At 35.2% G+C, this 27786-nt stretch overlaps 2 protein-coding genes across 4 annotated transcripts in view; both read left to right on the top strand.

Moving 5' to 3' along the window:
* The window catches only part of G2E3 (G2/M-phase specific E3 ubiquitin protein ligase), a 60698-nt gene extending 56641 nt beyond the window's left edge, over positions 1–4057 (top strand). Inside the window, exon 15 of the mRNA XM_023227428.2 lies at positions 246–4057. Coding sequence (XP_023083196.1) covers positions 246–502 — 257 coding nt within the window. The 3' untranslated portion in view covers positions 503–4057. The remainder of the gene's footprint in view (positions 1–245) is intronic.
* Positions 4058–6169: 2112 nt separating this feature from the next.
* The window catches only part of SCFD1 (sec1 family domain containing 1), a 103729-nt gene continuing 82112 nt past the window's right edge, over positions 6170–27786 (top strand). Inside the window, exons 1-7 of one of the 3 annotated variants that reach the window (XM_026455070.1) lie at positions 6170–6449; positions 12132–12202; positions 14277–14365; positions 17802–17892; positions 21972–22094; positions 23694–23781; positions 27193–27282. In XM_026455070.1, coding sequence (XP_026310855.1) covers positions 6389–6449; positions 12132–12202; positions 14277–14365; positions 17802–17892; positions 21972–22094; positions 23694–23781; positions 27193–27282 — 613 coding nt within the window. In that variant the 5' untranslated portion in view covers positions 6170–6388. Of the gene's footprint in view, positions 6450–12131; positions 12203–14276; positions 14366–17784; positions 17893–21971; positions 22095–23693; positions 23782–27192; positions 27283–27786 lie in introns of all 3 variants that reach the window. The other 2 variants (XM_026455071.1, XM_026455072.1) reach the window with 2 other exon arrangements.

The raw sequence follows: 27786 nt of genomic DNA, 5'->3' as shown, positions 1-27786 counted from the left end.
GTGGTCAAATATACAATAAGTAGTTGTACTAAATTATTGTGTTAGTCCTTCTACTTTGAGATTCATTTATGTACTCTTTACCTGTTACTATATCTGACTTTGTGATTTAGTTTGCCCAAAACAAATGTGGGAGTCTATGCCTTTCAGTATTCCAAGTCTGTTTGGAGAAGAATCTATGATGATAGCAATATATAACATGGATTTACTTTTGTTTCTTTTTCTCTTTTATTGGTAAATTTTTTCAGATGGTAAATCTACAACAACAATGGAAGACATTCTTATTTTCGCAACTGGTTGCAGTTCCATTCCTCCAGCTGGATTTAAACCCACTCCTTCAATTGAGTGTTTGCATGTGGATTTTCCTGTTGGAAACAAGTGTAATAACTGTTTAGCAATTCCAGTCACCAATACATATAAAGAGTTTCAAGAAAATATGGACTTCACCATAAGAAACACTCTAAAACTAGAAAAGGAAGAAAGTTCTCATTACATTGGACATTAAAATGTTTCCTTGAACGAAGAGAAGCTTCTTTAAAAGCTGCTATTGATTACTCTCTTTTGTTTCACTAACCTTTTCATCATCACTTTGAACAAACTAGTTAGTTTCTTGGCCTAATAAAATTTATGATATTAATATAAAGGAGTATTATGGCCACTTAGGCTAAAAAAATTTTTTTTTGTTAAAGCATACTAGTCAAAATAGGTGATAGTTTCTCATTTTCTTGATATACATACTTTATAAACCTCAATATAAATATTCTTAAAATGGTTGTAAGGATTTTATTTAGGTATGGTAGCATGGTATATAAAAGTAAAAACTGTTTTACTCACATTTTTTGTAAATTAAGATTACATATAGAATGCCACAATTTTTCTAGGTTTATTCAATTTTCAAATTATTCCTCGTTTTATTTTAAAGCATTAAATAGAAAAGCTAATTGGTTAAATTTTGTTATATAAATCAGAGGCTTATATTCTGGGGTTTGTGTTACTATGCATGCTTTTCTAGGATGTCACCGAATTAGTTGTTTAAAATGTTTTTAGATTACTGATTTATATTAAGATGACCCACACTGCAGTTAGATTATGCCTAGTTGGAAGTATTATATAAAAAGCAGAATTAAGGTGGGCACATGTGCCTGTAATCCCAGTTATAAGGGAGGCTGAGGTGGGAGAATCGAGATGCTCAGTCAACCTGGGCAATATAGCAAGACTCCATCTCAAAAAAAAACAAAAGGCAGAATTGCACAAATTTTCTGGAATCGATGGACATTCCACGAGCTTAAACACTTTTGAGGTGGATAACAGTTAGTTGAAAATACCTAAGAAAGTGTGTCTTCTTTAAAGCCTTGGCTTTAATCATGGGAAATTGTTGTTGTTGTTGTTTTCTGTATCCTGTGTTTGGTATTCTGTATATCTGATCCATAATCATTTTGGGTATTTAAATGATCTCCGTGAATTGGTAGGTTTGACCATTTGACTGTTATTTATTATCAAGATGGTTGTATGCTAAGGTAAGTTGGCACCATAGCATTACACAGTTATCTTCATTGCTCCTGAATGATATATGTTATATAAGCAATGCATAAATAAAGTAAAAGGGATAGAATGAAAAACCCATTCTAATGTCACCACTCAGAGATAAGTACTGTGTTTCTGTGTATCCTTCTATAAATGCTTTCCTTCTTTTCCTTTATTTTTTAACTTTAATAATGCTACTAAAAGACAATACCTAAAAGTAACTGTACTAACAATGTGCTAACAATGTGAAAATATATAGTCCCATAGTCATGTCCCCATATTTATACTCCCACAAAAGAAAAAATTGGAAAACAAAGTCTGATGTCCTTAATCTATTATCAAATTTAAATGATGTAATGGTTGAGTTTTCCATGAAAGTAAATCATTATGATAGGTAAATCACTATGGGAAGTAAAATGTTTTAACCATATTTTTCTTAATACACAAAGCATGTGTCAGCTGTTGTCATATTCTCACCTTTCTTAAGAAATATCATTAAATTATTGATATTTTTTAAGAAAAGTAACAGAATAGATTTGAAAGAGATAATGTATCTCTTAATACCAAAGGACAACTAAAACATAATTCTAGTGTACTTTTCTTTGTTCCCTCATGTCTTTTTCAATCTATACACTAACATACCTAGCAAATTAGTTTAACTTGAAATATTTAATAACATTAAACAAGGCATTTCTTTGTCTTTGGTTGAATTCTTTTGTCTTATCAATAGTAATTGAAAGATCAATTATCAAAGAGTTTGAATAGCTAATATAAACCCCAAACTCGCCATACAATTTTTATTCCAAATATGTTGATAAAAAGATACTTTGTTTCTTTATCCACCTTGTTTTTATAACAGTTAAAAACCAATACAAACCAAAAAAACCTAGTTAAAGCTATTTTCTTTTTTGTAGTTTTAATTAATTTCCCCTAGGGTAGAAATTAAAGCTGGTAAGTCACACACACATACTTTGTTAGGGTGGGGGTGGCAAGTGAAGAGGCAGTGTACTTGGGTTAGCTACAATTAAAAACAGTACTTCAATTCTTCATTTGACTTACTTTATATATAGACAGGGCCTTAGTGATAAGATGGTGTAAATAATTTAGGATATTCATGTTTTCAAGTGAAGCATAAATATTTATTTTGCAAAATGTTTTCTGGTTTGAAGGATGTTCCATTATTAGGATTTTTAGATTAATCTGTATGGTCAAGGAATATCAGAGAAACCTGTAGGTTATTTATTTTCTGCAGTGTCATTTTGTCAAATGGTTGGTATTGTAATTGTTCTTTTCTTATTCATTTTATAACCAGTGCATAATTCTTATTTTAGATTTTAAAAAAGAATTATGCTATAAATCTTTATAAATGTGTGTATATATTTCTTAAATATTGCAATTGCCTAAACATTGTATATTTTAAGGCTGTTTTCTCTTGCTCTCAATGTTGAGGAAAACTATAAATTGATCTATAATGCATCTATTGTTAATGGTTTTGGTTAGTTTGATATTCATTGTTTTTAAACAGTTTCCAATATGGAAACTTTATTTTAATACCTTTTATACAGTTCTCTACTAGTCAAGATATTCTTTAAAATATCTCACCAGAAACTTATACTTTTCTACTTTGTAATATTTAGTTTCTATAATTTGAGGAAGTGATTTTTTTTTGTTTGGGTTAAGTAAAAAGCCTTTATTTGATTACCCAGCATGAGAATTCACCTCGGTTTCTATTTTATGCATTTGTAAATTTTTCCCCTAATTATATGGAAGCTATTGGAACTTCTGTATTCAGTACTAAATACTAAGTCAAGGGGAGTATATTAGGTAAGTTTTTTCAGTGACTGTGCCTTTAGCATTCAGTCATTATAAGAAAATGATCAGAACAAAATCATTACATTATAAACATGTAATTCTTTTATATAGTGATTATCATGTACTGCATTGTTACTTTTAAAATAAGCTATTAAACTAGTTTTTATGGTTCAAGTAATGCAATACAAAGTTTCATGCTTCAAGTAATGCAATACAAAACATAACACATTTAATGATGAATTACTTGAATGTATATTATCTGTGGTTTAGGGAAATTTGGATTGTCTTGAAGAGACTCAGTTTTCAAGTTCTAATTTTGACCATTATCTTTTCTAATTCCTAAACATATCCCAGTACCTACACTATGCCAAGTATTATGCTAGGCAATAATTTATATGTCAGCCTATTTATACCCTTTTTAAAGACTGTCAGATTAACCAAAAAGCGTGACATTTATAACAAAGTTTTATAAATAAATAAATGTGTTTATGCCATTAAAGATAAACTGCCTATATAAACTAAGTAATTTATTGGGATTTAACAAGATTAAGACTGACAAAACTGAAAGATACAAGATTCCTTTACTCTCCACATTTAGGAGATCCTATAAGCAAGCAGTTATTGTCTGACTCCGAGGAACCTATAGAAATGAGGAAATCTGTGTTAAAACTATGTATCCTCTAACGTAAAATAGCTTTCTAGAATAAATTATTTAAGCCAAAAATCTGGATTCAGATAAATGGCTATAGTAAATTAGGTTAATGAACAATCTGTAGCCATAGATTATTTTCAGTCTTTCTGATTGTAATAAAACAAATACCTTATTCAGTCTCAGCCTTACAAGGGCTGTTTGTCTATGGTTGCTGTTCTTCTGTGGGGTGTATTTTTCTATAAATGTATTGCCCACACTCTGTGCACTCGGTCAGGAGTTTTTATCATTTCATATGTATGCAGTGTACATCAATTTTAAATTTGTCTTAGTGATTTTAACACGACTCATAGTCTTGGGCGGGAATCTGTGATGGAACTGAAGTGGCTTGATGATGGATTTGCATTTGAAAGTGGAAGGACCCAAATGAGCAAAATGGGGCTCTCAGATATTTTATATTTCATAGAGACTGTAGAATGCAGTAGAACTTTCCCATAGGGCAGAAATAGTTTCTGTTTAGTTGGAACACACCCAGATCATTAAAGATTCCTTCAAAATATTAGTAATAGTACTGAAGAAACACACGTATTCAGTTAATTTCTTAATGAATATGCCAATTAGCCATAAAAAAGATTACATAATTTTTTTTTTTTTTTTTTTTTTTTTTTTTAGACAGAATCTCACTCACCCAGGCTAGAGTGCAGTGGCGCCATCTCGGCTCACTGCATCCTCCGCCTCCCAGGTTCAAACAGTTCTCCCTGCCTCAGCCTCCCCAGTAGCTGGGATTAAAGGTGCCCACCACCACGCCCGGCTAATTTTGTATTTTTAGTAGACACCGGGTTTCACCATGTTGACCAAGCTGATTTCGGACTCCTGACCTCAGGTGATCTTCCCACCTCCACCTCCCAAAGTGCTGGGATTACAGGCGTGAGCCACCACACCCGGCAGAGATTATGTAATTCTTAAAAGGTAAAGATTGTAGGTTGAATGCTAGGATGTTTCCTAATAGCATTAAAAATAAGATAACCTATTTTAAATGTCACAAAAATAAAGTTTTTATTAATGAAAAAAGCCAATGTTTCACACTATAAAACAATCTTACATAATCGTTAGGCTAACTTCATTTATATAATTTTGAAAGTTAAGTTTTTGAGGCACAGAGTCTGATTTCATTTCAGAATTTGGTGCAGCTTCATAATGAAGTGTCATCAATGAACTCTGGGGAAATGAGCTGTCATTGTGTATCTATTTTTGTCATACAGTAAAATCTATAGATTAAGTTAGAAATCCCATAAATTTTGTGGTCACATGGCTTCAAGTGTACATTAAACAGCCAGCACAAGACCAGCCTGGCCAACATGATGAATCCCCGTCTCTACAAAAAAATAAATAAATTTAGCTGGGTGTGGTGGCCCCTGTCTGTAGTCCCAACTACTGGGTTGGCTGAGGTGGAAGGATAGTTTGGGAGGATTGCTTAAGTCCAGGAGGTCGAGGCTACAGTGAGCTGAGACTCTGCCACTGCACTCCAGCCTGAGCGACAGAGTGAGATACTATCTCAAAAACAACAACAAAAAACCAGCACATCAGCCTGTCCTGATGGTGTGCCGCTGTAGTCCCTTGGTACTTGGGAGGCTGAAGCAGGAGGATCGTTTGACAGTCGGAATTTGAGGCTGCAGTGAGCCCTGATTGCGCACTTGAGCCTGGGCAACTTCCCACGGCTATGTGATTTTGCAATTACTACAAGGAAAGGGAGGGAGATGCTAATTTCTCATTTTTTACCTCCCTGGATCTCCTGTCCATGCCGGCAGAACGTCACTACAAACAGTGACGTCACTACAAACTGTTACAAAAAAAAAAACAGTTTTTTTTTTTTAAGAGATGCGACTGAGAAATATGCCAGATTAAAGCTCCAATGCTTTCTGTTTCTCTGGAAAAAGGAGCAAAGGGAAGACTCCTGCTGCACTGAGAAACTAGAGCTAACGTTAAAATGTTGCCTGTGTTTCAGGAGCTTCATTTACTTCAATCCTGTGGTGCTTATACTCCTAGAGTATTATCACCCCGTCAGTGCTCTGTAAGCCACCAAGCCAACAGTTCAGTAATTAGGTTCTTAGCACTACACGCTCCTACCCTAAGAGTTCAATTTAATGTTGCTACCATTTGAGAGAGTGTGGCTTGATAAGATAGGATAAAAACTCGTAGTATTCGGCTAACATTACGGGCCACTGAGTTAACCTGTACCGGCTCTCCCAGTTCTACCGAGTGGAGGTCTTCCTGGAGGAGGAGGAGTCCGCCCCTCAGGCACGCCCTTTGGCCCCGCCCTTCCGGGCTTTGCTTCCGGGGCGGTAAGGGCAGCCACGTCATCCCCCGCTCTGCTCGCCAGCCGGGCAGTGGCTCGTGGGAGCCAAGATGGCGTCGGCGGCGGCAGCGACAGCAGCAGCAGCAGCAAGTATTCGGGAAAGGCAGACAGGTACTGACTTATTCTCTTCTCCTTGAAGCTTCGTGACTGCCCCGACGACATTCTTCTCCTTTGCTTGTCGCCCTCACTCTGTCGTGGTGCGTGCAGCTCAGAGAGCGATCTCCAGGAGTTTAATCCAGTCCCTAGAACATCAAGAGCCCCTCCCCTTTGAGTTTTTGGGGGAGAAGATGCCATTAGCTTGACTCGGTTCCTCCTGTGGTGCAGGAGAAGGAGCTTTAGCGGTGGGCGGATTGCTGCGGCCTTGCTCTGGTCTCCTTCCTAGTGGGCCTCAGAAGGCCATCACAACAAGATCTGGCAGCAGATAGCTTCTTATCTATGTTGCCACCTATGAGGTCTCCGAGTTTGTTTCTGTGCGTGGTTCAGTTCTGGTTTTGATTTTTGAGAAAACTCCCATTCTCTGGCACTTCCACCACAATTACAGAATTTAGGTATTTTCACAGCGGCCTGCTTTGCGCCACTTCTCTACTTCGGACCAGCCTTTTGAGGGTACCTGCAGAAAAATACCTGGTGATAAAGATTTTCTCCTTCAGCTTACTGGAAGGCATTGAAGAATTGAATTAATAGCTTTCTCATTTTAATTGTTTGACAGATTATTGTTTTAAAATATTTTATCTTCAATAGAGCATGTTTCTATAGCTTGTATTTATGCAGAGAAATGTAAGAAGCTACATATTCTTGAGTTTTGGGTTTTTTTCCCTCTTAGAAATTAGTTTTGCCTTATTTGAAAACTTATGACAACTTGGTTTATACCTGTTAACTACAAACTAAAGGTTTAACTAGTTGTCTTAAAAGTTTTCAAGCCATTTATTCTGAGGAGCTAATAGAAATAAGGCATCAAGAATGTGCATACTTGGAATTCTGTTTGCTGAAATTATGCCCTGTTGGATATAAATATGAATAGGAAAATGAATTTATAATTCATATGACCTACAGAAGGAATTTGGGCTGTACCTGATTCCTTTCTTTGGCATTTAAAGAAATTAAAGAAAAATGTTAGACTTCAATCTAGTAATGACACACAAAAGATACTGAGTTGTGTTCTGCTTTTCCCAGTAAATAGTTTAGTGTAACCTATCAGGTGAAGTCAGGCATAATCAAATATAGGGAAGTTCAAATAAGATTTGGGGCATACCTGCCATTCATTGTATCTGTTTAAGCAAACAGAAGCTTCATTTGTTTTAATACTGTGTTTCTGATGACTATACTACATATTAAAATAACGTGTCAGTGAAACTGTACCAATACAAGAGAGCTTTTTGAAAAATAAATTTGCATGGCAGTAAACTTGTATGCAGAAATTTTGCAGATCATTAAAATCTAATCTTTTGTATTTCTGCAGAAATAAACATAGTTGAAATTTTACAGAATTACTAGATAGATTGTGCTAGATCTATTTTTTATCACGTTTTTACTGTCATTGAATTCTGCCTTATTTTCAGAGGAAGGTAAATCCTTGTGTATATATTGTAATACAGAATTAGCTATTTCCCTCATGCCTTTTGAGAATGTTTTGGGAAATAACTCACAATCCTCAAATATTCTAGATACTAGATACAATCCTCAAATATTCTAGATACTAGAATATTTGGGCGGATGAGATAATTGTTGGCATTTATTGAGCATTTACTATGGTTAGGCATTGCTTTAGGTGATTATGTATTATTATCTCCATTTTACAGGTGAAGAAAGTAAGATAGAGGTAAACTAACATGCCTGTTTCTTGCTTTGCCTGCCTGAAAAATCTTTTTTGATCATTTGAATGTCATCCCACAAGCTCACAAGCTATCACCTTTCTTCCAGGTTTACTGTCCTCTCTATCCATACCTTCAGTTCAACAGGTAGAATCAGTTGCCTCCTGCTTTGTGTTACTGTTGTTCTTCATTGAATGCGTCTTTGTTACAGGTTCTTGCATATCTTCCCTGCTTCTCAACGTTGCAGGGTCCCATTAGTGTTAGCATCTAGCAACTTAGCTTTCAGTATTATCTCTATGTTGATGATTCCCAGGTTTATATCCCTAGTCTGGCCTTCCCATCTGAACTCATTCTGCTCCGTATCAGTTGATGACAGTTCCATCCTTTTAGTTGCAGGTCAAAAACCTTGAAGTTTTCTTGACTTGTCTCTTTCATGTCTCATGTAAGATCTTTCAGTAAATCTTGTCAGTTCTACTCGGAAAATACATCCAGGATCTGACTGTTGTCTTTGCTATTTCCAGATCCTATCCACCATGAATTTCTGCAATAACCTATTTGGTCTCCTTGCTTTTACAATCCTGTTCTCCTTCATTATTTTTCACACAGTACCCAAACTGATCATGCCATTTGTTTGCTCAAAATCTTCCAGCTTCTTCCCATTTCAACCATGATAAAAGCCAAAGTGATCTTACAGTGTTCTACAAGGCCTTATACGATCTGGTTCCCATGTAGCTTTTGGACCTCACTCCCTATTTCTCTTCCCTCTCCTTTAACCCACCAGGAATGCTCCCACCTTTGAGCCTTTGTATTTGTTTCTTCTTTGTGGAATACTGTTTCAGAGAGAATCTCCATGGCTCACTCCCTCACTTCCTTTAGGTCTTTACTCAAATGTTACCTTCTCAGGAGGCCTTCCCCAATTACTCTGTTTAAAATTACACTCCAACTCCATCTTCCCCTTTCCCAATCTTACCTTTCTTCATAGCACTTACCATGATCTACATTCCATGTGTTTTACTTATTTTTTTTTTTTATTTTCCCTATCCCCCAATTAGAATGAAAGCTACTTGAGGACAGGTGATTTTATTCACTGTTTTCTTCAGTTGCTAGGTCCCCAATGACTACAGTGCCTGTGGTGAGCACTCATTAAACATGTTGAATGAATGAATAGTAAGTATAGTTGACAGTATTTGTTCAGTGCATGTGTGAAGAAAACATTCCAGGTAAACGTGAAACGACATTAACCGAGTCTAGGAATGTGGATACAGGTTGAGTATCCCTTATCCAAAATGCTCCGGACCAGGAGTGTTTTGGATTTTGGAATATTTGCAATATTACTGGTTGAGCATCCCAAATTTGAAAATCTGAGCACCAGCTTAAAACATTTTGATTTTTGGAGCATTTCAGATTTCAGGTATTAAGAGTTGGGATGCTCAACATGTAGTATGTTTAGAGCCAGTAAGGAAAATGGTTTGTCATTTCAGTCGTGGTTTAAGCCTTGGGTAAACTCTGATAAAAGTAAAATTACGTTCTTGTAAACTCTGAACACAGGCCGTGTACTCCATTAACAAATCCACTGTATCCAAATACGTTTTAATAAGTTAGCCAAGGCTCAAAGTTGGAGAAAATCTCAGATTGGGCTGAGAAGGCAAGTGTAGGATTATCTTATTTGCTGCTACTGGCCTCTTTCAGTTAGCTAAGGCCTAACTGCAGCATACTAAACACCTGAGGCTTGCATGGCAGTCCAGGCTTTCGTTCTTCCAAGTTACTAGGCTTCAAGAGTGTGAACAGCTGTTCCAAGAAACAGGGTTTCCTCCCTCGTGGGCGTGAGTGCCAGGGTGATGGTGTCTTTATTGCCTGGAGGTGGAGGAAGAGCTCTGCAAGTGCGCAGTGGGAGAGTTAATCCTGGAACCTCTTCCATGCCTACTGTGTTATTTCAGTTTTAAGTGTTAAGCTGTTTTTTTGTTTACATTGTATTAAATATATTTAATATATTATTATAATACATTAAATAAAATACATTTTATTTAATATAACACCTGTGGGCCTCTGAAGTAGGTATTAATTATTGGTAATGTGTATTATTGGCCGGACATGAGGTAGTAACGTTTTACCAAAAATTATGTCTGTAAGTGTATAGTAAATACACCTGATAGCAATAACTTAAGCATGCCCTGAGAATGACCCTGTGTTGCAGACACACCTGGATATATGTTCCAAGCTAGGAAATCAGAAAATGGCCCACCTGGAGATACATTGCTTGTCTGTGAGAAACATCTGAGCCCCCAGCCCATCCGGTGAAACATAGGCCATGCAGTGGATCAAGGCCCCGAGTTTTGGGTTGATGAAGGTTGCCAGGTGGAAGTTGTTAGGGAAATGTTAAGTGAAAATGCTGTATAAACCAATTTTTGCTATATAAACCACTTTTTGTGTGCAGTTATGGTTCTCCTGCCCAGCGCATCACCACTGAGTATACAGTTCTCCTATCCAGCCCACTGTCATTGGACTCCCCTCTGTGTGTTGCCCCCAGTAAAACCCCATGTCTCATTGCCTGGCTCCAGGTCTCTTCTTACGCCTCTCAAACATGGTATCATCCCCATTGGAGGCAATAAGGGTTTAGCACAACAGTATGTACACACACATAAGTATGCAAATGTATCACTGAAGTCCAGTCTCTTCAGTGATAGCAGTTTTAACAGCATTATACCTACCTCAGCAAACAAGCATTTAATAGAAGTTTTTCTTGTGAGTGAATGAATATGCTGTAAGTTGATATTCAGGTGATTTTAGTATTATATAGTTCTCTCGTAGGACTTTGGAGTATAGGTTATTCTGTATTACTTAAAGCCTAATGCAAATGTTTTTAACAATCAACCAAGTGGATTTTAAGGTTGTCAGTTTTATAAAAATTAAATCAAGGTATTATAACTAGTATACTCTCTTGAATATTTGGCCATCTCAGTTTCACAAAGAAGTATATTAAGGGATTTTCATTTGCTGTAACACTGTTACAGATGAGTGATAAATAACACAAAATACTGTAACAGACATAACTGTGATTTTTGATGTTGTATATTTGCTCAGCTGGAATTAATCAGTTACCTACTATATGGGAAAGTCTGTTTTCCCAAGGGACATAGAATTTTAAGCAACTTTTTAGTGAATCTGACAGGATAAATTGGTTGTAAAATATACTCTTACATAACTATAGACAGATCTGCTGTATGAAGGTTTTGTATATGAACCAATTGAATATGCCATGGATAATTTTGTTTTTAGAAAGACTGATCCAGGCCGGGCACGGTGGCTCACGCCTGTAATCCCAGCACTTTGGGAGGCCGAGGTGCGCAGATCACCTGAGGTCGGGAGTTCTAGACCAGCCTGACCAACATGGAGAAACCTCATCTCTACTAAAAATACAAAATTAGCTGGGCCTGGCAGCGCATGCCTGTAATCCCAGCTGCTGAGGAGGCTGAAGCAGGAGAACTGCTTGAACCCAGGAGGCAGAGGTTGCAGTGAGCTGAGATTGCGCCATTGCAATCCAGCCTGAGCGACAGGAGCGAAACTCTGTCTCAGAAGAAAAAAAGGAAAGAAAGAAAGAAGGACTGATCCTTCTCACTAGACCACTCAGACTTAAAAAAAAAAAAGGACTTATCTTAATCTATGCTTTCAACCAGACAGTACACAGGTAACAGCATCAGTGTATTGAGGCCATTGCAAGTTCTTCCTGAACATTTCCCACGATTTCATCTGGGAACAACAGATGCTTATTGTATTTTGGGAAATCTCCCAAAATGCCAATTAGCTGTCGATGGAATAGTCTTACAAGATCTGACCCCTAGTTCTACACATATAGTCATTTGGTTAGTCAGTTTTACTAGATTTGATTAGTATATTTTGTTTTGGGGTAGTAAATAATAAATGATGGAGGAAAAATAAAATCCTAAAAAACAATGACAATATTTGATAAACTTTTTATTTTCAGTGGCTTTGAAGCGTATGTTGAATTTCAATGTGCCTCATATTAAAAACAGCACAGGAGAACCAGTATGGAAGGTAAGAGTTTGTCTTGATGGGAACTGATTTCTGTTTTTCTCAGCCCTTATTGGTGGTAATTGGAGAAAGTTTATTATAATATGGAAGAAGTAACACATATTAGTTATCATGAATGTTTTATCCTTATTTAACATGATCTCTTAATATGAATCTTTTGAACAGACATTCTGTGGAGTGAGACAGGTGGTAAAATAGTAATTTTCATCTAGGGAGTCCAGTTGATCTCTTTGGTAGGATGTCACTGATAGGTCTTTACCCTGGTTGATATTTTGTTCCTTAGCTTTTCAAGTCCAGACTTCGGATTTTGTAAGTTTGCTTGGGGTTAGTCACATTCAGAAGGCCTGGATTATTTTAACAAACTCATGAGAAAATGATGTGTAAACTGTAATACCAGTTTATTAATTTATGAGATATGAAACTGTTAATTGAATCAGAAAGCAATCTACAAACTTTTCCTTTGAGAAATAATGGAGAGCCTTTAAAAATTCCCATTCTTTAGGCTTCTTCATTTTAAACTTCATGCAGACTCTCTTTCTTCAGATGTTATAATACAGTTGATTGGGCTTAAACTTACTGGTTAACAGTCTCTTTATATTTCTCTCTTGCTAAAAATTAAGAACGAATCAACATATTTAGAATTTAGGGTGTTTTGAAAACTCTCTTGAGTCTTTATAAGTCCTTTGGGTTAACTCTAAAAGTTGTTAAAGTTGTCTATTGATTTCATAGCTTAAGCTCCAGAGTATTCCCTAATTTTCTCCTTCTTGTTCCTTTGTGGGCATCTTCCTATTGCCTCTTGCATAAACTATACTTGTTTGTTTCTAAGACCAATATTGAGCTTTCGGTTGAAATAGTTTGAGAATTTCTTGGGTACAAATTTTTGTCAGATACTTTTCCTACCCATCACTTTTTATATCATTAAAATTAATAATACATATGTATTGAGATTAAAAGAGGGAAGATTTTTGAAAGATGCAACATAAACCTTTTATAACCGGAGCAGAAAGATTTTTAGTCTCTCTAAAGGAAATTCTGGCATTCAAGAAAACATGTTTTCATAACAACATGTTTCATTCTCTCATTAGCAATTTCTTACTTCATAAATAATTATTGAGGTAGTTGTGGAGAACGATTACCAGTTGAGGATCTCTTTTATTTGCCTTAACCGTGAAGCTAATTTTGAGTTAAAAAGCCTTGTTGGAGATCTTACCACTCCTCAAAACTATCTGTTTTAATACTTTGAGAATGTGAGGAAGTGTTTTAGAGACTTAATTATTTATTTATTTATTTATTTATTTTTTTGAGATGGAGTGTCGCTCTGTCGCCAGGCTGGAGTGCAGTGGCACAATCTCGGCTCACTGCAATCTCCGCCTCCCAGGTTCAAGCAATTCTGCTTCCTCAGCCTCCCGAGTAGCTGGGATTACAGGTGCGTGCCACCACGCCCAGCTAAGTTTTGTCTTTTTAGTAGGGAAAGGGTTTCACCATGTTGGCCAGGATGGTCTCCATCTCTTCACCTCATGATCCGCCCACCTTGGCCTCCCAAAGTGCTGAGATTACAGGCATAAGCCACTGTGCCACAGCCAGGGACTTAATTTTTTTTGATGACTATCTTTTTAACCTGAGATGCTTAAAATACTAAATTTTTTTATTGTAGTCCTGGAACTCGTTATATGTTAGTTTTCAAAGTGGCTAATTTTTACTTATCTGTTTTTAGAAAAGATATATATGAACCAGAAAAAAAATAAGGGTATGAACGTGAATTGGCTTTAAGTTCAAAGTTGTTTATTATAGCTTAAGGATTTTATAGTCTCTATTTTTTTAAAACCTAGAAAAAAGAATTTTGTAAGAAGAAATTGATTTAACTGTTTATTTTTTTAGCCTGAGTAGTAATGCTTTAAGAATGTATTAATCCCTGGATGGACGTTTGGGTAAATAATGATGGAAAATATTAAATTGAGGAAAGGATAATAATTCAGTATATATGATTTGTTAAAATAAAATTTGCTTCAACATTGTCTTAATATAGGTTCACTATTGGTTGTTCAATGCTAATGATGACACATGGTTTTTTTAATAGGTACTCATTTATGACAGATTTGGCCAAGATATAATCTCTCCTCTGCTATCTGTGAAGGAGCTAAGAGACATGGGAATCACTCTGCATCTGTAAGTTTTTACATATTTCTAATAGTGGCATTCATTTTCAAATACATTATTAAAAATTTCTTTGGCCACCTTGAAATCAAATTATTAAAGAACATTTATAGAGAAAAATAGTGTTAGGTTACAGTATTTATGTAGTGTTGAACATTTTTTCCCCATGTCATCTTTTATTCACCCCCTTATTTCTGGGATTTAAAAAAATCTTCGGTCTGAGGCTTTATAATTTCAGAATTTAAATTTTCTCCCTTGTGTCTTTTCCTACAGACTTGGTTTACCCTCTATGTAAAGGAAAAGAACTAGTAATCTTAAGGTCTCTTCCAGCTCTAAAAGTGATTTGTTCCTTTAATTTAAATACACAGATTCTCCTTGACCTACAATGGGGTTACGTACTTATAAACCCATCGTAAGTTGAAAATTTTCTAAGTCAAAAAAATGCGTTTAATACACCTAACCTAACACAAACATCATAGCTTAGCCTCTCCTACCTTCAGCATGCTCAGAACACTTTACATTAGCCTACAGTTGGGCAAAGTCAGATCCAACACATAGCCTCCTTTATAATAAACTGTCAAGGCCGAGCACTGTGGCTCACGCCTGTAATCCCAGTGCTTTGGGAGGCCAAGGTGGGCGAATCACAAGGTCAGGAGTTCAAAACCAGCCTGGCCATGTGGTGAAACGCCATCTTTACTAAAAAAAAAAATACAAAAAAAATTAGCCAGGCATGGTGGCAGGCACCTGTAATCCCAACTACTCAGGAGGCTGAGGCAGGAGAATCACTTGAACCCAGGAGGCTGAGGTTGCAGTGAGCCGAGACTGCCACTGCACTCTAGCCTGGGCAACAGAGCAAGACTCTGTCTCCAAAAAAATATAAATTAATTAATTAAATAAAATAAAAATAAACTAGAATATCTCATGTAATTTATTGACTACAGTGCTGAAAGTTGAAAGCAGAATGTTTTTATAGGTGCTTAAAGTATGATTTCTACTGAATATGCACCATCATAAAGTCAAAAAACCCTAAGTTGAACCATTGTAAGTCAAGGACTCTCTATACTTTATTTTAAAAAAGGAATATCTAATCATTAATATGAAAAATTTAAGTGACTATGAAGTAATGACTGTTAATCACCATAGGAGGCTATCTATGTTGTCTTAACTGTTAAGTTTGTGTGATTATATTGCTTCTGATATGTTTAATAAAAATAAAACAAATTGCAGTACTTCATGGACTTGCCTAGTAGAACATTTGGAGAAGGGCTAGGCTCAGTGGCTCATGCCAGTAATCCCAGCACTTCCGGAGACCGGGGTGGGCGGATCACTTGAGCTCAGGAGTTCGAGACCAGCCTGGCCAACATGGTGAAACCCTGTCTCTACTAAAAATATAAAAATTAGCCGGGTATGGTGGCGTACCCGCCTGTAATCCTAGCTACTTGGGAGGCTGAGGAAGGACAATTGCTTGAACCCAGGAGGCAGAGGTTGTAGTGAACCAAGATCGTGACACAACACTCTGACCTGGGCAGCTGAGCAAGATTCTATAAAAAAAAAAAAAAAAAAAAACATTTGGAGAAGGACTGTGTTCATGGATAGATAGTAATACTTTTGTATACTGCAAGAGTCCAATTTTATGGTATTCTAAGCTATTTGCGTTTTGTTCTATTTATGATGGTATAACCAATTTTTATGATATATTGAATTGAAATGTATTATTGGGAATATGGTTTTAGATTTTTGGTAAGTAACTTACCAGAATCTGGTTTGATCAGCTCAGATTCTTCAGTTGTATAATCAGCATTTGTTAAAATTAATAGACTATTATATTTTGTCAATTCCAAATGTCCTTTTTTATATTTCTGAAATTAGGATCTATCTTATCACTGATGATATGTCGTAACTGGCAGCATTTTTATTTCTCAGTAGTATATAAAATATATTTTAAAATTTATGTTTTAAAATTGTTACCATCTTGGGTTTCATGAAATACGGTATTTGATGAGTTTTCCTTTCATTTTCATGTCAGACTGAAATAAGCATACTTGCTTTGATAGCGTGTTAATTCTTATGGACTGAAGTAAAGTTTAACTTGAGGCTATCCTTGGAAATTGTGGTTTATTAATAAACATTGAGTGCCATTGTCTCTGTACTAAGTGTTTAACTCCTTTATTTACTAATGGAAAGACTAAAGTTTAGAAGGCTTAAGTGATTGTCTCACATTTGTACAACCACTTAATAACAGAGCCATGGCCACATTGCTTGACCACTAATTCTGTGCTGTTTATCTACTGAACTGTAATGGCTTAGTAACAGTAACTAACAGAAGTGAGGCCTTACTCAGTACTTCATTCAGGGGTAATAGTATAGTCTACCAGTTTGAGAGTCTGGTAATCTGTGCCTAACTTGCTACTTGATACCAGAGCATGGAAATATTACACAGCTACCATGGTGAACTGTTTTGTACTTTGCCTCCAACCATTCTCCTCTATTGGCTGGAGAATACTGTATCAGTTACTTTATACTCTGCAAACTGGTTTAGGCTGATTTGTAGGAAACAGTAATTACACGTTTCCAGCATATGAAATGGTGGTTGTAGCCCATTAGGCAGTTGGACAAGCTGTGTAAAAAAAAAGACAACAACCTATGGCAACCATCACGTTATCCTTCTTGATATCAGTGGCAACAGTTATTAAACACAGACCAACTGGCAGCATGTGCTTCTTTCCTCTCCTTGATTATAGAAGGATGACTAGAGAGAGGTGAATATTCCTCATATAAGCATGGTTTGATGTTGGGATATTTGCATGGAAATTGTTTCTAAATTGTAAAAGGAGAAAACTGTAAAATGACTCAATCTGTAAGATGCTTACATTCTCTTATGAAACAATAAATAGGCAAAAATAGATTGTCTTTAAGTTTTAAGGAGACATTTATATACCTTTCATTTAAAAAATATATTTGATTTCATGTTTGGTTAAATTTTTTTGTAGCTTCTAAAGATTCTAAAAATTTTTTCATTGCATCCCCTAGCTTTCTGATTTTCCCCTCAGAGAGCCACACTTTCCTCACACTCACCATTCCCCTCTGACCACCATCATATTTCTATGAAAAGTGGGAATAAGATTGGTTTTGACTATGTTTTAGTTCTCATTCAAGGAGAATGTTGGTAGAAAAGAATGTCTGACCACTGGCAGTGCTAAAAGTATGAGCAGAATAGGACAAATGAGGACTAACAGGAAATTAGGGTCTTATTAATACTAATAAATAATATCAACACTGACATGGGAGAAAGCTAAGTTAACTCACTGATTAATTGCAACAAGAGCTTTTAGAGCGCTGGTTACTGTCCTTAAGCTAATGAACTCCCATTTTGAGGAATATTGTTTTAAACTATCTTTTTAGATAAGTGACTAAGAAAAAATAAGTTTTAGCTCCTTATGTCTTCTAGGCTTTTGCACTCTGATCGAGATCCTATTCCAGATGTTCCTGCAGTATACTTTGTAATGCCAACTGAAGAAAATATTGACAGAATGTGTCAGGTAATATGGGTTCTTATTTTCTGGACTCCTGAATTTGGAAACAGATTTTTTTTTTTTCAAGAAAAATTCCTAGATGTCCAGGGCAACAAATCAGAAATTCCTATGTCTACTTTCTCACCCTGATTTTTGAGACTATCTTTGAATTCCAAAGAGCCTGAAAGACTTAAAACTTTTGGCTGAAGAAGTATTATACAGTATTCCTCCCATATCCACAGTTTCACTTTCCACAGTTTCAGTTATCCACGGTTAACCAGGTACTGAATATATTACAGTAGTGAACATATTACAGTATTTTGAGAGACACCACATTCATATAACTTTCATTGCAGAATATATTTTATAATTGCTCTATTTTATTTCTAGCTATTGTTGCTAATCTGTTACTGTGCCCAATTTATAAAGTATAAATTAAGTTTTGTCATAAATATGTATAGGAAAAAACATACAGTTCAGTACTATTTGGTTTCAGGAGTCCACTGGAGTCTTGGAAAATAACCCCTGCAAATATGGGGAACCACTGTACTGGGAAAGTCTGAGTCTGGCTTTAACAAACAGAAAGCCTAGGTATATTGCCTTTCTAACTTATAAAGCATTTTCCTTTTCTAAAATAAGGGTGAGATTAGGAAGTCTACGCTGGTGTAGAAGCACTATAAGATAATCAAAGACCCAGGCTCTTTCTATCACTGATTATTCATCTTTAGTTTGTTGGTTTTCCTTGTCTTGCTTGTTGCTGCTCCTGTAGGCATCAAATCTATGTTCACATCAAGAAGAAGAGGGAAATGGACTGTGCCAGCCCTGACTGTTGATTTTGATCAGGAAAGCTAAGCCTTTCCAGAAACTCCCAGAAGACCTTTATTTATTTCTCACTGGGTAGAATCAGTTACAAGGGTGGCTGCAAAAGTCAATATTTACATGAGTATATTGTTACCCCAAAGAAAATCTAGCAAGATTCTTTTAGCAAGGAAAAGGAGAAAAATAGATATTGGATAGGTAAGTAACAGTGTCTTCCACAGGTCACAGCATCTTTGTTATTGACTGTTGAATCAAATTGCTGTTTAAATTGTTAGTGAAGTTTGCAAATTTTGTGTCCTGTGTAGCTTTATGATGCCCAGCTTTCTCTTTTACCCTGCGTAAACTCAAGTATGCTATTCGTGAGAGAGGTACCACTTCTCTTCTTCCATTTTTTTAATAACACCTTGATTGAAATTATAATTCACATACCATGCAATTCACCCATTTAAGGAGCACAAGTGTATATGGTTCATTGGTTTTTAATATAGTCACAGAGTTTTGCAACCATCACCACAGTCAATTTTAGAACATTGTCATTACCTCAAAAAGAAACCTGGTACCATTTATCACATCCTTAACCCTCCCCCATCCCCTTCCATCCCTAAGCTACCTTATGTTTCTGTATATTTGCCTACTCTGACCATTACATATGAATGAAATCCATATGTGGATTTCATTATGTAGTCTTTTGTACATGGCTGATTTCTCTTAGCATGTTTCCAAGGTGCATCCATATTGTAGCATGAATTGGTACCTTATTCCTTTTTGTGGCTGAATATATTCCATTGTGTGGATGTACCAAATTTTGTTCATCCATTTACCACTCGATGAACATTTGGATTGTTTCTACCTTATGGCTATTAATAATAATGTTGCCATAAATATTCACGTACAGGTTTCTCTGTGGACATGTTTTCAATTCTCTTGTGGCCATAAACACATAGGAATAGAATTGCATGGTCAAATGATAATTCTGTTTACCTTTTTAGAAACAGACTGTTTTCCAAAGTGTGCTTGCACCATTTTATAGTCCCACCAGTAGTGTATGAAGGTTCTGATTTCTCCATATCCTTGCTGAACACTTACTATCCAATATTTTTATTGTAGCCATCCTAATAGGTTTGAGTGGCATCTCATTATAGTTTTGATTTGCATTTCTATAATTGATATTAAGCATCTTTTAACATGCTTATTGTCCATTTGTATGTCTTTCGAGAAATATCTATTCAGATCATTCAACTAGTTTTTAATTGGGTTGTCTTTTTATTGTTGAGTTGATAGAATTCTTTTCATATTTTGGATACTAGACATTCACAAGTTTATGATCTGTAAATATTTTCTTCCAGTCTATGGATTATCTTTTCATTCTCTTGATAATTTCCTTTGAAGCACAAACATTTTTAATTTTGATGAAGCCCAGTTTATTGTTTTTTGTTTTTTTTTTCTTGAGTTGCTTATGCTTTTGGTGTCATATTTAGGAAACCATTCCAGATTCTTGTGTTTTCTTCTAAGAATTTTATAGTTTCAACTCTTACATATAGGTCTTGATTCCACTTTGCATTATTTTTATATATGGTGGGATGTAGGTGTCCAACTTTATTATTTTGCATGTGGCTATCCAGTAGTCCCAGTATAATTTATTAAAGAGAGTATTCTTTCCCTAGTGGATGATCTTGGCAACCTTGTCAAAAATCAGCTGACCATAGATATATTGTTTTATTTCTGGACTCTCGGTTCTATTGCATTGAAATCTATGTCCCTCCTTATGCCTGTACCACACAGTGTTGACATCTTTCACTTGATAGCAAGTTTTGAAATTAAGTAATTGTGTCCTCCAACTTTGTACTTTTTTTCAGATTGTTTTAGCTTTTCTTGAATTTCCAAATTAAGATTAGCTTGTCATAAGTTTTGTGCTTCTGTTAAATTTTTTCTTTCATGTGTTTAATGCTTATTATGAATGGAATTCTTACTCCATTTTTAGGATTGTTCATTGCAATTGTATAAAAATTCAATTGATTTTTATATATTTATCTTGTATCCTGCAACCTTGCTGAACTTATATGTCCTTTTGAAATGTATGCATCATTCTTTGACCACTTCCTTAGCTTCTGGCACAATAATATGTTCCAATATAGCCTAGGATTTTACTTTCTCTGTCTCAGCCCAGGATTCAGACATTTTTCTCAGGAGCTCTGGTTGCTTTCTGTAAAGAATGGTATTTAGGAATCACGATCTAGGCATTAGGTATACTCATTGTGACTAGAGTGTCACTGTTCTTAGGTCCTCTCAATGGAAAAAGTTAGGAAATTATGTATTTATACATACACTTTTATATCTATATTTATTTCTACAATTCTCCCTCTCTTCTCCTCACCTATCCAGATTAATAGATAACCTCCAAAGGTGTTTCAGCTTAGCAACACAGGATTCACTCTAGCATTTCCCTTTTCTCTTTACATATTTGTAACCCCCTTCTCAGAGTGAAAAAACATGGTTCCCAGTATTGTGAACATATTATTTATTTCTCAGTCCTCATACATAAATAATCTCTTGACCTTGATTGAACCACTACCCTGATCACCTTCCTCACAAAGGCTCCAACCCCTCAATTTTTCACATTTTCACATCGCTGAAATCAGGTACATCTTAAAATTGATCATGTCGCAAAATTTTATTGGCATCATTAATTCTTAGTGTTACATAAAATGATGGTTCCTGTTACAGTCAGTGACATCTTAGATTTGAGGAAATACAGTTATTTCGATATCTATTTGCTAAAAGTATAAGAAGATTAGTAAATTTGATTTAAGAATTTGCATAACTTAAATTGCACTACTTTTGAGCAACTGAGAAGAAATACTTCTAGAATTGGTAATTGGAATTATAACTTGTCTATGTGCAATGAAGGATTTGTTGTGTCATCACATATCCAAAACAGTTGAAGATCGTGTCTGCCAAATATAACAAGTGTTTTTCTATATTATTGAGCCATATTTGGATATTTTAAGAAGAATGCAGATAGGCTGTATGAAAGCAGTTTGTACTGTATTGTAATTAATGAGATTTTGTTGATAATACAATTTTATTACTTTATTAAGATACATTTTAGTTACATCTGATAACCAGATAACCAGTACTACTTCAAAGCTTTTTTCTCTTGGGATACTTTTTTGGATTGTCATTTAAATATCCTGTCTTTTAAATATGACTTTGCTCTTATGGTATTTGAAACATGTATTCATGGTCCTCTTTATCATGTAAGAATGAAGTTTTCATTGTATTGATAGGATCTTCGAAATCAACTATATGAATCATATTATTTAAATTTTATATCTGCTATTTCAAGAAGTAAACTGGAAGATATTGCAAATGCAGCATTAGCAGCTAGTGCAGTAACACAAGTAGCCAAGGTAAGAGAGTTTGGTTGGTTGATGACATTTTGTCAATGTAAAATTTAACACTGTTCTGAAACCTGTAGTTGGCATAGGTATCTGTTTGACAGATGACCAGAACGACAGAAATGTTTAGGCTCAATACTTTTAGAAAGAGTTCTAATAATATAAATTATCTTCAAGTTGAACTAGGCAAAACAAGCCAAACTAAAGGAACGTATTATTTAATGAATTCGAAAGACAGAAATAAAAAGCAGAATGAGTTTTGCTTTAGTCTGTCATTTGTATCATCTTTTTAGGTCAACTCAGAAATCATTTGACAGTTATATTGTCATAAACTGTATTGAAAGTATGTTGACATTGTTTTATCTGTAATCATTATAATCATCATACTATTTCCAGATCTTTTTTTACTTAGGAAAGAGGATCCAAAGTGCCCGTGTTACATATTGAGATCCAAAGTGCCTCTTTTGCATATTAAGAGAAAAAGAATCCATGCCAGGCCAGCAATTCTACATCATAGTGACATTTTAGTCACGTTCAGCTTCAGTTATAAATCAATTTGTAAAATATATTTCAGGTTATAATCCTGTTAATGCTCTGTGTTTCTTGAATTTGGACAAGATATGCATTAAAGTTCCAGACAACTACCTAGTGCAAGTAAAAGACTAAACAACCATGCATATACTTTCTATTCTTTTTGTACTGATAGATTTTTCATTCTTAGATTTAAATAGACCACCAATATTTCTGATTAGTTTTTGAGGCTTTTGCCTTTAATCTTTGTGCTCAAAATTTATTAATAATATTTCTGATTGGTTTTTGAGGCTTATGCCTTTAATCTTTGTGCTCAAAATTTATTAACTTCACATAAAATAATGGGAACCACTTTTGTTTTCTTTCTTGTTTTGTTTTGAGACAGTGTCTCACTCACCCAGGCTGGAATGCAGTGGTGCAATCTCTGCTTGCTGCAACTTTCACCTCCTGGGCTCGTACCACCCCACCCAGCTTTTTTTTTTTTTTTTTTTTTTTTTTTATGTTGCATAGGTCTCAAACTTCAGGCCTCAAACAGTCCTCCCACCTCAGCCTTCCAAAGCTCTGGGATTACAGGTCCAGGCCGCCTCACTCAGCCTTAATTTGGTTAACCAAATTCAGTATATTTCAAATAGTTCTCTTAATTTTTCTTCTACTCTGCACTTCCGAAGAACTGGCATAACTTTTTCCCACTTTTTTATAAAAGTTGTCGGTGTAAAACAATTACTGTGACTTTCTTAGGAAAATATGATGAAAATGATTGTTAAAATTGTTTTCTTCAAAATTGATACCCATTCCCATCACAACCACAATTTAAGTTCTTGTATCTGCTTAAATTTTGTTTTCTCAAAATGTTACTCTCCTCCTCCATATTTATTGCCCAACGGCTTGTTTTTATTGCCTTAACTTATTCTTTACTCCTCATTCTTGTTCAGTTAGGCTGTTACACAGTACGATTTTTAGTTATTGAATGTAATTGCGTTTTTTTTCATTTCTTCCATTGGTAGGTTAGAGCAAACTAAATTTACTTTCAATATGGCTATATTGTAAGATTGATTTGTAAACCTTTTCTTTTGTTTCTAGGTTTTTGACCAATATCTTAATTTTATTACTTTGGAAGATGATATGTTTGTGTTATGTAATCAAAATAAGGAGCTTGTTTCATATCGTGGTATGTAAAAATAGAAATGTTGCAATTCTTCGTTAACAAAATGAATGGTATACTGTAAGAAAAAAAGTGAATATGTTTAGTGGACTTCAAAACTAGCCCATTTACAGCAGTACAGCTATAGAAACTTTTTAAAAGCACACAGAGAAAACAAGGCTCAGACTGAATTTTATTACATTTAAACATTTAATAAACCTGTTTTATAAACTCAAGGAAGTACCAATTCTCTGACCTTTTCTGTACCCCCACAGCAACTTGCATGAATGGTTCACTCATGGCAAGTAAGACAATATTTTAGTAGCAGAATTCAAATTTATCATCTAGTACTTTGATCTTGGACAAGAACAAGTTAGCTTACTTCTCTGTGCTTATAAAACACTGGAACCAGATGGTAAGTTCCCTGAGAGAAGAAAATGAATCTTTTGGTTTCATTGAGCTCTAGAGCATCCGTTCTTGTGGAAATTCCTAAAAGGATGCAAGTATTTGCTGCGTTGTTCCTGTGAGAGATTTTTGACAATGGTTCTTATTCACAGAAATCGATTTACAGTTGCATTTTAAATGAATTAGCAAGTTATTTAAGTTACATATTTTAAAACCTAGTTTTCCTGAAGCCTTTAAATTGAATATGAATTGTGTTACATTGTTTCTAAATCTGGTAAAGTAAAAAGCATCTTTATTTTTGATGGATTAACTCATATTGAACAGTCTAAATTTTCCTAATCAGTCCCCTTTAACAAGCTTAATTGGAAAACTTGGTGTGTTGAATTCCCTTAAACATTTTAAATTTTATTAAAGAATATTAAGTGGTTTTTTTTTAGGTACTGTACTTCATATACCAGACAAGTTTATAATTCTAACAAGCAAAATCTGCCCAAGTGTTTAAATAATTATTTAAAAATAGTTAAATTTGTAATGAGTGTAAAATTTGTTAAATATTCGTATACTTATAAGTTTAATTACATTTTTTGTACCTGCCAGCTTTTTTAAAAGATCATGTTTGAGATTAATTGCGAATTTTAAAGTGTAATCACATGACTAATCACCCAGATTCTCAATAATGATAATAGTAATGGCTCACTCTATGCCAATCAGTGTTTTCAGCATGTTATAATATAAGCTAATTTAATCCTCAGAATAACTTTATGAAGCAGAAATTATTTCCATTTTCAAGATGAGAAAACAGAGACATAGCTATTAAGTAACTTGATGAGGAAATGGTAGAGCCAGCTTACTAAACACAGTCTCACTCCAGAGATAACATTCTTTATCATTATGTAATCACATACCTAATTGTCTCAAATGTTACAATGCTTTAAAAATTTTAAACAAATGTTCCTAAATATGATTATATTAATATCATGGTGTTGATTTGCAAATCTTTTTCATTCTAAACTTTCCATGGATTGGGAGCAAGCAGATTTATTATCTCAGTCAAACTAAGGCTGCTATCTTAGACAAAGCAAGCCATTACCTCAAGTTGAGGTGAGGTTATTGGTTAGCAGTTTATGACTGTTAGGGTTACTTTTCATTCAGAAATGTGGAACTAGGGTATAGGACTCAAGGGCTGTATGCTTCTATATAGATTTTTCTAGTGCCAGTAATTAACAAAAATGTACTAGTGATTTAACTAAAAGGTTTGAAGTGTCTACAGATCACTTGTGCCACTGATTAATAAAATGAATTGGATGTGTTTCCTTGAATTGATATCCCCGAATGCACGTAATGCAAATTGTCTGCTTTATGATATTTATTTCATCTGATTGAAATAGATGGTATTTGCAACACCTGAGTAATGGCCCATTTCCTTCTTTTAGATTCTGTATTGCCTGATTGAATTCTTTTATGTGTTGTCTGGGTGGGCCAGGCTTTCTGTAGATACTTGGAGTTATCCAGTTGAAGTCTGCTTTCCTCTTATGGTAACCACAAGTGGTATTAAATTTTATATGTGTTTTCACTTTCAGGATATTGGGACATTAAAAATACTTTGTAAACAATAGTTTAGACAATCTTTCAACATATAGTTATTGATCTTCATCAGATGCTGTGCCTTGATATTGTGAGAGGAAGATAAGTAAGTCAAGGTCTTTGTCAAAGACAGTCTACACAGCAATGTTTCTTAAAGCCTAGCCCCAAGGCCTATTTGCATTAGAATTGCCTGAGGTGCTTGTCAACATTATAGGTGGTTCCCCCTGCCCGCCCCCAAACAGAGTCTTGCTCTGTTGCCCAGGCTGGAGTACAGTGATGTGATCTCAGCTCACTGCAACCTCTGTCTCCCAGGTTCAAGTGATCCTCCTGCCTCAGCCTCCCAAGTAACTAGAATTACAGGCGTGTGCCACCACATCTGGCTAATTTTTGTGTTTTTAGTAGAGGCGCGGTTTCACCATGTTAGCCAGGCTAGTCTCAAACTCCTTACCTTAGGTGATCTGCCCACCTCAGCCTCCCAGAGTACTGGGATTACAGGTATGAGCCACCATGCCCAGCCTCAAAATTACTGGTTTTTTAGAATTATTCATATCCATACAGAATCCCTAAAGGAAAGGGAAAAGAATCTTTAATCTTTAAAAACTTCCAGAGAATTTTTCCCTGTATTCCCTGAGTGATTCTTAGTAAAGTTTGGGAACTACTTATGTATACTCTTGTAGATCAGAAGAGAAATTTATGTAACTTAATATAAAGAAAATGGTATGTGATGTTGGTTGTGCCATAATTTACTTGCATTTCCTTTTCTGGCTGTAGTTGGGTAACAGAATCAGTAGTTTCTTGAGGCCATCTGGTGTTTATGAATAAAACTATGGAATATGATATTTCTTTTCCTGTTTGCTCTGGCAAAAATTTTGTAAGTTTACATCGTGGGGTTGTTTTTCTTATTAGTAGTCTCCTAATGTCTGATGTTAAGGTAGTTTGTTGTAGTTATTTATTTTTCTCTTTGAGGTGATATAATTTTTAACAGATATTTGTTCACTTAAAAGAAGTTTAAAGCAGGCAGAGTGTGGTGGCTCATGCCTATAATCCCAGCCCTTTGGGAAGCCAAGGTAGGAGGGTCGCTTGAGCCCAGGAGTTCAAGACCAGCCTGGGCAAATAGGGAGACCCATCTCTACAAAAAAAAATTGTTTAATTAGCAGGGCGTGGTAGCATGTGCCTGTGGTCCCAGCTACTGTGAAGACTGAGATGGGAGGATCACTTGAGCCCAGGAGGTTGAGGCTGCAGTAAGCCATGATCATGTCTCTGCACTCCCTCCTGGGTGACAGAGCAAGATCCTGTCTCAAAAAAAAAAGAAAAAAAGGTTTAAACCAAAAGATTTCACTTACTGAGTTTTATTATGTATCACTTAAGAGTTCAGTAATAATTTTAGGAGTTTCATAAAGATGAGGCATAAGTTTGGCTCAACTTTTTCTCCTTTTTCTGTCATTTTAGCCATTAACAGGCCAGATATCACAGACACGGAAATGGAAACTGTTATGGACACTATAGTTGACAGCCTCTTCTGCTTTTTTGTTACTCTGGGTAAGTTTTCCAGTCTTTCTGGTTATTCTTCAAAGCAAATTATTTAACTAGTAATTTTAATGTATTACACTGTAATGTGATTCTTTCTAACTTACCTGGATCTCTAGAGGTTCTCGAGTGGTGTAAAATATATATTCAATAGTATATAAAAACATTCTTCCAATAACTTGATGTGGTTCTCTTAACATTTAGCAGATCTTTTGAGTTTTCATTTTAGATGTCTTTGGTAATTATAATTTTCTGCTATATTTGAATGCCTTGGTGGTGACCTCACCACCTATGTGCCTGTTAATTTTCTTTTAATATTTCATTGTGAAAAATTTCAAACACATTTCTAAATAGAGAAATAAATGTTTGTTAACTGTTAAGTTCAGATGCCCAAGGCTCCAGAAAACTTTATGTATATAATACTAATCTACCTACACCTTCAAAATTTATTTTTAATTTTTTTTTCTTATTTTCAACTTTTAGGTTTGGGGGATACATGTGCGAGTTTGTTACAGG

Source organism: Piliocolobus tephrosceles, chromosome 6, assembly GCF_002776525.5.
Source record: "Piliocolobus tephrosceles isolate RC106 chromosome 6, ASM277652v3, whole genome shotgun sequence".
Taxonomy (NCBI): domain Eukaryota; kingdom Metazoa; phylum Chordata; class Mammalia; order Primates; family Cercopithecidae; genus Piliocolobus; species Piliocolobus tephrosceles.
Note: the sequence above shows the minus strand (reverse complement) of the source record. Positions and strands in the feature narration are given on the sequence as shown.